The 12,221-nt window shown below is 58.0% G+C and overlaps 1 protein-coding gene across 1 annotated transcript; it reads right to left on the reverse strand.

The window, feature by feature from the left end:
- Positions 1 to 2,231: 2,231 nt before the first annotated feature.
- On the reverse strand, positions 2,232 to 5,275 carry LOC111161785 (sphingosine-1-phosphate receptor 4). The gene has a single exon (XM_022525739.1). The coding sequence runs from the start codon at positions 5,273 to 5,275 to the stop codon at positions 4,118 to 4,120; it is 1,158 nt and encodes a 385-aa protein (XP_022381447.1). The 3' UTR covers positions 2,232 to 4,117.
- Positions 5,276 to 12,221: the final 6,946 nt, after the last annotated feature.

Genomic DNA, 12,221 nt, shown 5'->3' on the forward strand with positions numbered 1-12,221 from the left:
TTTCTCAAAAGCTGTCTTTGTGGTGGTGGGGGGTTGGTGCGCGAGAGGTGGAGGCAGGACGTAACCTTGCGACCCGGAAGGAAGTTGGAATGAGAGCCTAGCGGGGCCAGCCTGGGGCGCGTAATCTCCTGGGAATTGTAGTCTTGTGACGCGGCGCAGGGGCTCATGGGAGCTGTAGTCTTCCTGGCCGAAGTCAGAAATCCCTTAAAACTCCTGAGGAACGTAGATGCTGAACTCCACGAGGGCAAAGACTTTTGTCTGCTTCCTGCGTTCGTGTATCCCCAGAACCCAGTGCGAGGCCTGGCACGCAGTGAGTGGGTTGTAGCGTTTTTAGAAGAATGAATGAAAGAAGAATAAAGAAATCATGATAGACGTTTCCTAAAGGGATGGCGCGGTGGGTTATGGGACTTGTAGTCTGGCGCGTGGCGTTGGGGAAGGGGTTGGTGATAGGCTTCCTTAAACCCGTGTATACCTAAGGCTTACTCGTATTTGGGACATACGTATAGTAAAAAATAAACTTCGTTGCTCATCAGAAATGCAAATTTAACTGGGGGTCCCAAACCTCTGTTTTCGAATCTGGCAACCCTAGGAACCCGCTGTGTTCTGCGCAGGGGTCTGAAGGAGCATCAGTAACGCACACCCCCTCCTCCTGATGGAAAGACGCGAAAGCCCGGGTGAACTGACATCCAGCCTCCAATAGGGCCGCCTCCCTTCTGTCCCAGGTGCGGGGTGGCGCTGACTCGCAGCATTTTGGATTCAGGTCCCTGTGCCTCCCCCCTCCCCGGCTGTGTGACCTTGGGCAGATTGCTTCACCGCTCAGAGCTCAGTTTCCCCAGCTGGTCCATAGGATGACAAATAATCCCACACCCTCCTCCCCTCCCTCTGCAGGGCTAACCCCTTACTGAAATGACCTCTGGCTGCTTGTCACTCCCAGCAGAGTGCGACCTTTATGGGAGCAGGTAGCAAGCTGTGGACAGGCGCAACCGCTGCATGGAGGAGAGCCTGACAGATGGTGGTTAAGTGAATGAGTGAGGGAGATGAAGGAGAAGTGAGCCCACCCCTCCGAGTCCTGTCTCTCCCAGGGAGCTCCTGGGCCCGGGTAGTCAGGGGTGGCCTGGCAGGGCGGGGGGGGGGGGGGGGGGGGGGAGGACCAGAATTCATTCTGGCCCGTGTTCTCTTCACACCTGTTCCTTCTGCCCGCGCACGGGTTCTTCCAGGTCGGGCTATGAGCGCACAAGGTCTGCACACGCTCACCCAGAGATAGCCCGAGAAAGGGGCCTGACCTGGCTCAGCTAACAGGGTGCGGGCCCTAGAGCTGCTCGTGCTTCCTCCTCCCCGGAGTCCAAGTTCTTCTGTCTGGAGAGCGGAGAGATTCAACGAATCCCTAACAGGCAGGGATGAAGAAGTCACCAGCCTGCCGCGGCCAGCGCTGCATGCCAGCGCTGCCCCTTCCTAGCTGTGTGACCTTGGGTCAGTTACCTAATCTCCCTGGTTCTCAGTCTCTCCATCTGTAAAATGGAGTTAATGGCGGTATCTTCCTCCTAGCGGATTACAGAGGAGGAAACGAGTTAATACCGAAGCGATGGGAGCTGTCCCACCAGGAGGAGTCAGGATTCTGGGGACAGTTGTGCTGCTGTCAAGGAGGGGGCCTGGGGAGTGGAAGAAGGAGAGGAAGAGGTTTCTAAGGCTTGTAGGGAGGCATGCTGTTGGGTCCAGTTCTCCCAGAGCTCTGGCCGCAGTCATGACCCAGAAACTGCCACAGTGTCCATCCTCGTGGAGCATCTAGTCCAGAGGAAGAGATGGAGGAGTGGCCAGAAGTGAGCACGGCTGCCATCAGTGCGGGATGCGCAGGCAGCTGTGCGAGCCGAGAAGAAACCTTGGGAGGAGAAGATCAGGGAAGACTTCCTGGAGGAGGTGATGCTAAAGCCCAGACCCAAAGAAAGGGCAGGGGACAGGCAAGTTAGGACTGAGGGTAGGGACATGCCGGGCAGGGCACTATGGTGGGGACAACAAAGCAAGTGCAAAGGCCCCCAGCTGGGCAGGCCCAGCAAATAGTTCAGCTCACTCAGAAGAGAGCCTGTGAGAGCAGAGTGGGCAGCCGGGCCCGCGCACACAGGCCCAGAGCACAGGCTGAGCACTTCAGGGTGGCCCAGGCTCCACTGACCCCCGATTCCACCGAGTCCCTGCCCTGCCTGGCGCTGTCATGGATAACATGATGACAGGAATCAGGAAAACATAAAAATATCCCAATTTATTGTGCACCTGGACACGTGCTTGGAGCTTTATCCAAACTTCTCGGATGATGGACGTGTCCTGTGTCTACACTAGCCGAGACAGTGGTTGCAAGCCCAGGTCACTAAACATTATGGGCCGGACCATGTCCCCTCAGAGTTCACATGTTGAAATCCTCCACATGGGACGGGGTTTGGAGACAGGGTCTTTATGAGGTGATCAAGCTAAAAAGGAGTTCCTTAGGGTAGGCCTGGCATCCTTCTAGAACGGTGGCATTCGGGCACAGACACCCAGGGAGGGCGCCACATGAAGGCATGAAGGCAGCAATTGGGACAGCACTTCCCGGAGCCACGAGCCTCCGAGGACACCCGCAGAATCCAGGAGAGCGGGGGGGACAGGCTCTACCTCGGAACTTCAGGTGCACCAGCCCCGCAGGCACCTCGGTTTCAGACTTCCAGCCTCCAGGACCGCGAGAGGACCCTTTTCTGTCCAGTCACCTGTTCTATGGCTCTGAGATGTGGCACCTCCAGCCGACCAATGCACCAAGAAGGTGAGTGTTTTGTATTTCTTTTCATTTTCCTGCGTTGTGAGCAGCCACACGTGGTTGGTGGCTGCGGGACCGACCAGCACGGCGAACAGCTCCGGGCCGCCGCGCCCCTCGTCACACAGAGAAGCCCAGGCTCAGAGAAGAGTGGTCCCGTTCCTAAGTGGCGGGCCAGGTGCTGCCCCCCAAGCCCAGGCAAGACTTACAGGCACTGGCTTGCCTGGAAGGAGGGAGAGAGAGCGAGCTTTCCACCAGGAGAGGTGGCCGTGCGTGCAGGGTGCATCCCTGTGCCGTCCAGTATGGTCACTACGAGTGCCACGGGCCATTTAAGCGTGACCAAAACTCAAAGTTCACCTCAACAGTCGCACTGGCCACTTGTCAAGCACACCACGGCTGTCCAAGGGGGACAGCATCTACCATCATCAGAAGTTGGTCGGACATGCAGGACACCATGTGCCACGGCGAGCGCTGAGTGTGTGCCCACAGCCTCTGGCTATGGGGGTCCATCGATCCCGATCGGCCCGTTTCACAGGAGGGGAGATTGAGGCAGTTAGTGCTAAAGGGAACAGGAGAGGAGTGGGCAAGATCCCCTGAGGCCAAGGGGGCCAGGCAGCTGCGACTCTGTCAGCCCCCAGATGGGGCCCCTGATAGGGCAGAGGCCAGAGATGGGGAAGAGGCCACAGGGGCCCCAGATGAGCAAAGGGGGAGGGAAAGGGGAAGGGGAAGTGAGCAAGGGGGCGGGGACCCACCTGGCAGCCCCCAGCAGCTCTCACACACCTGTGCACACACAGACACACCCCACTCTGTGCCCACCTCCCTCCCTCCTTCTCCCTTTCTCTCTCTCTGTCTCTCGCGCACACACATTCACCCACACCCTGCCGCTGCCCCGCACAACCACACCCCCAGTCCCCACAGACTCACAGTTCCCTGGCCACAGGTCCCCGTGCTTGCACGTGTCCAGCCAAGCCACGGCCCCACACCGTCGCCCCTGAAGCCCACAGGTGGATAAGAGGGAGGCTGGGACAAACCGTTTTTGAACTTCCATGTTGCCAGGCTGTCCAGCCCCACCGCCCCCGAGGCTGGGCAGGGACTGAGACTCCCCAGAATCACAAGGGAGCTGGGGTGGGGGGAGGGGGCGTTCATAGCAAACCCACTCACCCCCACTCCAGGCCCCTCCCCGTTCCTGCGAGCAGCCGCCTCCTCCAGGGAGACCTCCAGGGAGACCTCCAGGGAGGCCTCCATGGGCCCAGGCGCTGTGAGGGGGACCGTGGGACCTCGGGACCCACCGCCAGCTGGGGGCCCTTTTTCCTGCCTCCCCCGGGGAGCCCCCCACGCTCCCCCTCAGACGCTCCGCACGCTGGAGATGCTGGTCAGGGGCTCTCGCATCCGGAAGCTGAGCGACCTCGAGCCCCGAAAGCTGTCGCGGGGCCTGAGCGAGCTGTCCGTGGTGGAGGCTGCAGAGTGGGCCTCGCCGACCTGGGCCAGGCAGTCCCGGGGCCCCTGCAGGCCCAGCCGGAGGCAGCTGCAGCAGAGGAAGGCCAGCACGGCCTGGCACACCTCCCTGCTGCGGAAGGAGTAGATGACGGGGTTCACGGCGGAGTTGAGCACGGCCAGCGCCAGGATCCAGTCCATGCCGCGCAGGTACTGCTGCGCCCAGTCGGTGGAGCTGAACACGTCGGCCAGCAGCAGGCCGAAGAGCGGGCCCCAACACAGCACGAAGGCCACCAGGATCATGAGCACCGTCTTGAGCAGCCGGCGGGCCTTGCGGCGGGCCGGCGAGCGCGGCGCCTTCTGGCCGTTGGCGCGCACCACGCGGAAGATGGCCCCGTAGAGTGCGGTGACGGCCGCCAGGATGCAGGCGAAGACGCCCACGCAGAAGAGGATGTAGGCCTTGGAGTAGAGCGGCAGGAGGCTGGAGCAGCGCGCGAAGGCGCACACGCAGTTCCAGCCCAGCAGCGGCAGCAGCCCCAGCAGGCCGGCCAGCAGCCAGCACAGCCCGATGAGGCCGTACACGCGGCCGCGCTTGCTGGCGCCGCGCTCGGCCACCGGCCGCACCATGGTGGCGAAGCGCTCGGCGGCCGTGAACAGGAGGCTGAAGGTGGACGCGGCCAGCGCCGTGAAGAGCAGCCCCTCGCGCAGGAACCAGTGCGCCGGGCGCAGGTGGAAGGTGCGCGCGCCCGACAGCAGCACGTTGGCCAGGTAGGCGACGCCGGCGAGCAGGTCGCTGAGCGTGATGTTGACCAGGCAGTAGTAGACCCAGCGCCGCGAGCGCATGTGCGTCGCGATGGCCACCAGCACCACGAGGTTCTCCAGCACCACCAGGCAGCTCACGGCCACGAAGACCCCCCGCAGGACCCCCAGGCTCGCCTCCTCGGGGCCCCCCCGCCCGGCCAACCGGCCGGAGTGGTTGTAGTGCAGGACGATGAGCCGGCTGTGCCCGCTGGCCGCCAGCTGCTGGCAGGACTCGGGGGCCCCTGGCGGGGACCCCGTGCTGTTCATGGCGGTCCCCTGGGGCAGACTGAGGCCCCCGGGGTGGCTGGGGCCCGGGGCAGGGTGGAGCCGCCCGCCACCGACCGCCGCCTGCCTGGCCTTGGTTTCCTGTTGTTTCGAATTTCCTGTTATGTTCAAGGTACCCCCCAGGCTGGGGGTGAGGCCGCGGACAGGGAGGGGCATCCTAACGGTCGGCGGCTCCCACCCGGGCTCCACCCGACTCCTGCCAAGGGACCGTGTCTCTGCCTCCTTGTGGTCCTGGAAAGCCCAGGGAGGGGTGGGGGCACCAGTGGGGATGGGAAATGGGTCGCCCCTCCCCGGGGCGCTCACAACCCTTCCTTGGGCTGGGCGACTCCCTTGCCCCCAAAAACCACCCTCTCCAGGCCCCAGCTGCTCTCCTGGACCAATCCAAGCCTGCCTGGCACACAGTAGGTGCTTAATACGTGTGTTAAGTAACGGCACGCACGCGAGCACCCCCAGATACCTCATTGGAGGCATAGGTGCCTCCCATTTCATTCCCAGGACGGACCAGCTGCGTGTCTGTGCGCAGAAAAGGAGGCTGAGGCCTGGATACTTGGTACCAGCGGTCTCCAGCCGGAGATAAACACCTGCACAGGGACCCATGTAGGTCTCGGCCAGGACCCTCCTTACTGGGGTGGCCTGCCCTGCCTCCGAGCTGGTTCTGCTAGGAGCAGAGCTGCTGTGGACAACCCCTCCCCCAAGAGAGCCCCCCCCCCAGCTCAAGACAACCCCTCACCTCTGGAGGGGGAGGGGCTCATAGAAAAAGTGGGAACTCACTCCCCCCATGCCTATCTGGGGATGCTGAGGACTGGAGCTGTGGGGGGGAGGGGTGCTAGGTGGGGGAGGGGTTAGAGTAGAGACCATGCTCAGGAGTCTGGGTGGGGGAGGCACAGGGGTCCCATGAGGGGCTCCAGTATCCCCATCAGGGGCAGGGCAGTCAGGGGACTGGGGCTGAGGGCAGCCCAGCTGCCTGTGGCCGCCAAGCAGCACCCCTCCCTTTGCTCACTGGTCAGCCCCGGGAACAGTACAGTTGCAGGGAACCACCGACACAGGGTCTGCCTGGCGGAAGGCGCCGCTTCTTGTTACTGCAGGTGACCAGGCAGAAGCAGGGACCTGAAGACGAGGCTGAGGGGACAAGGGCTACCCAGGCAGTGGGGCTGTGAGGCTGCGGCAGGGGGACAAGCAGCCACGTCTCTCTCAGGTACCACCCTGCAGGGCTGAGAACTGTGCTTTGGTCTCAACTTCACAAGGAACCACCCAAGTCGGCGCATTCACAGAGGGACACAGTGTGTTCTGAGGCTGAGACTGGACCCTGAAATGGTACCTGATCCCAGATGGAGCCCTGATCCCAGATGGAACCCTGATCCCAGACTGAGCTCTGATCACTGACTGAGCCCTGAGTCCAGGCTGAATCCTGATCCTGGACTGAGCCCTGAGCCCAGACTGACCCCTGAGCCCAGGCTGAGCCCTGAGCCTGGACTGAGCCCTGACCCTGGACTGAACCCTGATCACTAATTGAGCCATGATCTCAGAATGAGCCCTGATTACAGGCTGAACCCTGAGCCCAGGCTGAGCTCTGATCCTAGACTGAGCCCTGATTCCTGGCGGAACCTTGACCTTGGCTGAGTGTGTGACTATAGACCAGCCACAACTCTGGCTCCTGACCCTGACTGAGACCTGGCCCTGGACTGAGCCCTGAGCCCAGGCTGAGCCCCGGTTCTAACTGAGCCCCAACCCCCACTCCAGCTGCATCCCTGACTCTAGGCTCAGAGCAAATTCAGGACTAAAGTAAATGTAACGAGAGAACAGAGTGTGACTAGCAAGGCCAAGCCATCCACCAATGATGCCACGAGTTACCTGCTACCCGGCGGAAGGCCTGTGTGCGTTTCACCTTATTGAATCTCACAATTACCCCACGCTACAGAAGAGAAAGCCCCCCTCTAGAAGCCTGCCCCGGGACAGCTCTGACCATGCACAAGTATGCCTCCAAAAGGTTAGTCGTCGTCGTTTGTAAATGCAAAATAGCAGAAGCAGCCTGAGCGCCCGCACGCAGGGGGGATGCCGACCGGCCACGCGCGCCACAGCGTGGAGTACCACACAGCCACAAAAAAGAGTGGATCGGATCCCCCTCCACGTCGTATTGTTAAGTGGGGAAAAATACGAAGAGGTATATGGGATAAGCTGCCTTCTGCGAAACAAAGAAGGGGGAATGAAATATATACACAGCTGCTTGTTTTCTCAAAAGAAACACAGGAAAGATAAACCAGGAAGCAATGAGATCGGTTCCCTCTGGGGGTGGCAGATGGAGTGGAAAGAGGGGATGACAGCCTCTGGACATTCCTGCTCGCGTGATTTTCAAACTGTTTTTGCTCTCTATATTCTACAATAAAATTAAATCCACAAGGTGCGGGGAAGAAAGCTCGAGAATGGGTCATAAACCGAAAACAGAGGAACCGAACTGTGTTTCAGATGAAAACCACAACCACACAGAGATAGAGGAGAACGAGCCCATGCGACTTTGGACATGCACTTGTCCTAAAGACAAAAGGAACTACAGAAAAAGAAATATGAATTTTGTGTTGTCGGTTTGTTTTCAGGAGGGGTAGAGGTGTAGTGATTCTGAAACTCTCGTGTGTATTATGGGACGAGCAAAGTAGCAAGTGTACGGATCTTACTAAGAACCGGGTCCATTGGCAGCGCCTGGGTGGCTCAGTGGGTTAAAGCCTCTGCCTTGGGCTCAGGTCATGATCTCAGGGTCCTGGTATCGAGCCCCACATCGGGCTCTCTGCTCAGCAGGGAGCCTGCTCCCCGACCCCCACCTGCCTCTCTGCCTACTTGTGATCTCTGTCAAATAAATAAATAAAATCTTTAAAAAAAAAAAAAGATCCGGGTCCACACTGGGCAGGAAACATGATGTAAATACGGAATAGGAGCGCATATCACTCGACCCCATGGACGGTATCAGCGTGGGCCCATGATTGAAACAAAAATCTGTCGCCTCACTGTGTCTGCTGAGACAAGCCAGGAACAACAGGCATAGCTCTCCCGCACCCAGATCTCAGGTTCTAAACACCACCTTTGGGGCTCCTGGGAGAAATGGATGATTCCAGGACCGGGGCAGGCAGGGGGCCTGATGGGCCTGGAACATCTTGGTGTTCCAGAGAGTCAGGAAGTGCCCTGAGAAGGACAGGGACTGGTCAGAGACACAGGAGCCAGCCTGGCGGGGCCAAGCCTGGAGCCGTGTGGGCATCAATACTGAGTGACCTTAACATTGGAGAGACGGGAAGTGGCGGTTGTGCGCCGCAGGGGGGCAGGGGGGAACCATTGGTGTTTGATGGGGACAGAGGTCAGGTTTACAAGATGAAAACAGCCCTGGAGGGGGGCGGGGGGGATGGTGTATGACATTATGGACGTGTTTAATGCCGCTGACTGAAAATGCTTAAAATGGTGCATTTTATGTAAAGTGCATTTTACCACAATAAAACAAATTAGGGGGCAAAAAAAGAGTATTCTTTCTGTATGGCCCAGCAATCGTACTCCGAGGCAACCCCCAATAACCCCACAGTCACCATTTTGTGGCGGGGACAGAGTGACCGGCCCAGGCAACAGTCAGTGCTGGGGGTTAAGGTATCAGGTTGAAGTTGGTTGGGGAGCATGGTCTTTGGATAATCTCAAAGTGTCTTCCGATGGGTTCCTTTTTTTTTTAAATTTTTAATTTTAATTTTTAATTTTTAAAAGATTTTATTTATTTGACAGACAGAAATCACAAGTAGGCAGAGAGGCAGGCAGAGAGAGAGGGGGAGGCAGGCTCCCCGCCGAGCAGAGAGCCCAATGCGGTGCTCGATCCCAGGACCCTGAGATCATGACCTGAGCCAAAGGCAGAGGCTTTAACCCACTGAGCCACCCACGCACCCCTATTTTTAATTAAAAAAAAAGATTTTATTTATTTATTTGACAGAGACACGGCGAGAGAGGGAACACAAGCGGGGGATGTGGGAGAGGGAGAAGCAGGCTTCCCGTCGAGCAGGGAGCCTGATGCGGGGCTCGAAACCAGGACCCTGAGATCGTGATCCAAGCTGAAGGCAGACGCTTAACGACTGAGCCACCCAGGCGCCCCAATATTTAAATTTTTTTTAAGTAGGCTTTGTGCCCAATGTGGAACCCAACACAGGGCTTGAACCCACGACCCTGAGATCAAGAGTCAGTCCCTTAACCCACTGAACCACTCAGGCGCCCCCTACAGCTCACTTTTGAGTTACAAAGAGGAAACTGTCTTTTTGGGGAAGCCCAGTGAAGATGGTGTTTACATCACTAGGAGTGTGATAAATGGGCATCCTGGGGCGGGGGGGGGGGGGGGGGGGGGCGCGGGGGGGGGGGGGGGGGGGGGGGGGGGGGGGGGGGGGCGGGGGAGGGGGGTGGGGGGGCGGGGGGGGGGGGGGGGGGGGGTTGCTGCTGGGATGTTCCCACTGGAAGTGTGTATCCCACATCTGACCGAGGAAATCAGCCCCCAGACCCACCCTGAGGCACATCCTGCAGAATAAGTGGCCTGCACCCTTCCAAAGGTCAAGGTCAAGAAAAGTCAAGAAAGACAAAGGAGCATGGCTGCATGTCAAGTCTGGGATGGAAGGAGACCCCCTCGCCCCCAACCCCCCAGCTGCTACGGGGCCTGGAGTTAAGTGCGGGAGTGAACCTGGACGGGACTCGAGCGTAGGGGGGAAAGGTGCCGGAAAACACGGTGTCAGGACGACTGACGGGATTTTCACTTGGGCTATATCTTATATATACACACGAGATTGCCTGAACTTGACCATCGTCCTTTGCTTACATAACAGAAGGTGTTTGTTCATGGAAATGCGCGGTGTTTTCGAGTGAAGGTTGGTGATGTCTCCAACGCACTGTCAAATTACTTAGAAAAATAGAGAACAAGGAGGAGAAGGTTTTCTACAGAATATATTATATGCTTTTAGATCATGCTTATAGGCAGAGACAAAGCAAAAGGTTTACCCCGGTGGATCCAGCTCTCGATCTAGATTTTCTTTCCGCAAAGGGATAAATAGTAAATATTTTGCGCTTTGCGGGCCAGACTGTCTCTGTCACGATTACTCAACTCTGCTGTCATAGCGGAAGCTGCCGGGGACAGTATGTAAACGAATTGGCGCTGTGCCCATAACACTGTATTTGCAAAATACAGGCTTGACGCAGGGGGTTTGTCCATCCCCGACCTAAATGAGGGGCGTACGGAAGTTCATTGTAATCCTTTTGCAACTTCTTTCCTAGCTTTGTGATCAGATTGTGGTCCCTAAATATCGCCTCCCATTCAAAAGAAGCAGGGCTCCTTGGAGAGATGGCGGGGTCCGGGGCCAGGGCAGGGTGAGCCCAAAGCATGCCTCTGGGCTAGAACATGAACTCTTAAGTCTGGCGGGGGCATGTCAGAAGGACTGAGGGGCCCACCTGCTGGGGGCTTCCTGGCAGGAGGCAGAGCCATGAGGGCACAAGAGTAACGCTGTCATAGAGCATGACAGTCACCGTCGTAACCGTCTCTGAGCGCACGGCTCTGCGGCGTGAAGCACTCTCACACCCCCACCCTCCGTCTCCAGAACTTTCCATCCCCCCACACGGAAACTCTGTCCCCATGAAGCACGGACTCCCCACCCCTACCCCAGCCCCGGCCCCCACGCTCTCCTCTCTGTGCGGACAGGACTCCTCTGGGGCCCTCCCGGGAGTGGGGTCCTGCGGGACGGGTCCTTCCGGGTCTGGCCGCTCTCGCTGAGCCCCGTGTCCTTGGAGTATCTCCACATCACGGCAGGAGTCAGGGTCCCTTCCTTTCTGCGGCTGGATCGTGTTCCCGCGTGGGGACGGACTGCGCAGTGTTTATCCTTCCTCCCCAGGTAGACACTCGAGTTGCTCCAACCTCTTGGTGTGCAACGTGGGTGTGCAAGTAGCTCTTCAAGACCCTGCTTTCAATCCTTTCAAGTGTTTTTTTTTTTTAATAGAACAGTTCCAGGCAAAAGATGCAGAGAAAATGAAAGCATTAGGATATCACCATTTTTGCGGTCCCAAATGATGTCTCTGAGGAACGTTCCCCAATGGCTGCTAAGACCATCAGGATAAAGGCTCGTGGGCAAATTCGTGATCGATGAATCAGACTGATGCCCCCTAAACCCAGGGATCAATGTAAACACAGAAGACAGAGAGAATGAGCTGGATGTTCCATTGTGTGTCTCCTGGAGAGGGGCAGAGACGCAGGGACCAGCGCGGGGAGAACCAAGTAGAGGTTCAGTGTGGAGGCTCACAGGCCCCCCTGGGAATCCCGTTTCCAGACAGGTGAGTTCGCAGGGGTTATGGGGGACAAGGAACACATCTGTCGACACCGCGGATGCCCCTTGCCCTGTCCGGAAGCTGGGAAGTTCTACGGGACAAATGACCTGGGTTCTTCAACAGATAAATGACCAAGAAGAAAATGTTGGGGGCTGCTTCCCGAGGAAGAGAGTTACAGCAGCTGATGCCACGTGCGGGCTTGGTTTGTGAGCAAACGTCTGTGACTTGTGCCCATCAGTGACAAGGGACCCTGTCATCGTGGACCCAGGGAGGGGTCAGTACTGGCCTAGGAGGCCTGGGTCTCCGTCCTGGCTTCGGGGCCAACTTCCCCTTTAGGGGTCTGTGCAAATGTTTTTAATTTCTTAATACAGCAATCATGAATACGTAATGAGCCCAGTCTGGATTTCATTGGTCTTTTCTACCGACATGTGTTGAGCCCACAAACGTCCACGTGCAGCCCTGACTCTCCTCCCTGCTTTTGTAGGTTTGATATTTTCCATGATTTAAAAAAAAAGGTTTTCAAAAGAGTTGGGTGACTCCTCAGCCAGGTGACGAGGTCCACAGAGGTGGCAGGCTGACGATGCGGCAGAAATGGCCTTCTGCTTCTGTGGTCCTA

The sequence above is a fragment of the Enhydra lutris genome, unplaced genomic scaffold (assembly GCF_002288905.1).
Source record: "Enhydra lutris kenyoni isolate GAN:26980312 unplaced genomic scaffold, ASM228890v2 scaffoldscaffold86, whole genome shotgun sequence".
Lineage (NCBI taxonomy): Eukaryota > Metazoa > Chordata > Mammalia > Carnivora > Mustelidae > Enhydra > Enhydra lutris.

What these genes read in the sequence shown, in the direction of transcription:
- LOC111161785 (XM_022525739.1), bottom strand. Translation starts at nt 5,275, where the DNA reads ATGAACAGCACGGGGTCCCCGCCAGGGGCCCCCGAGTCCTGCCAGCAG.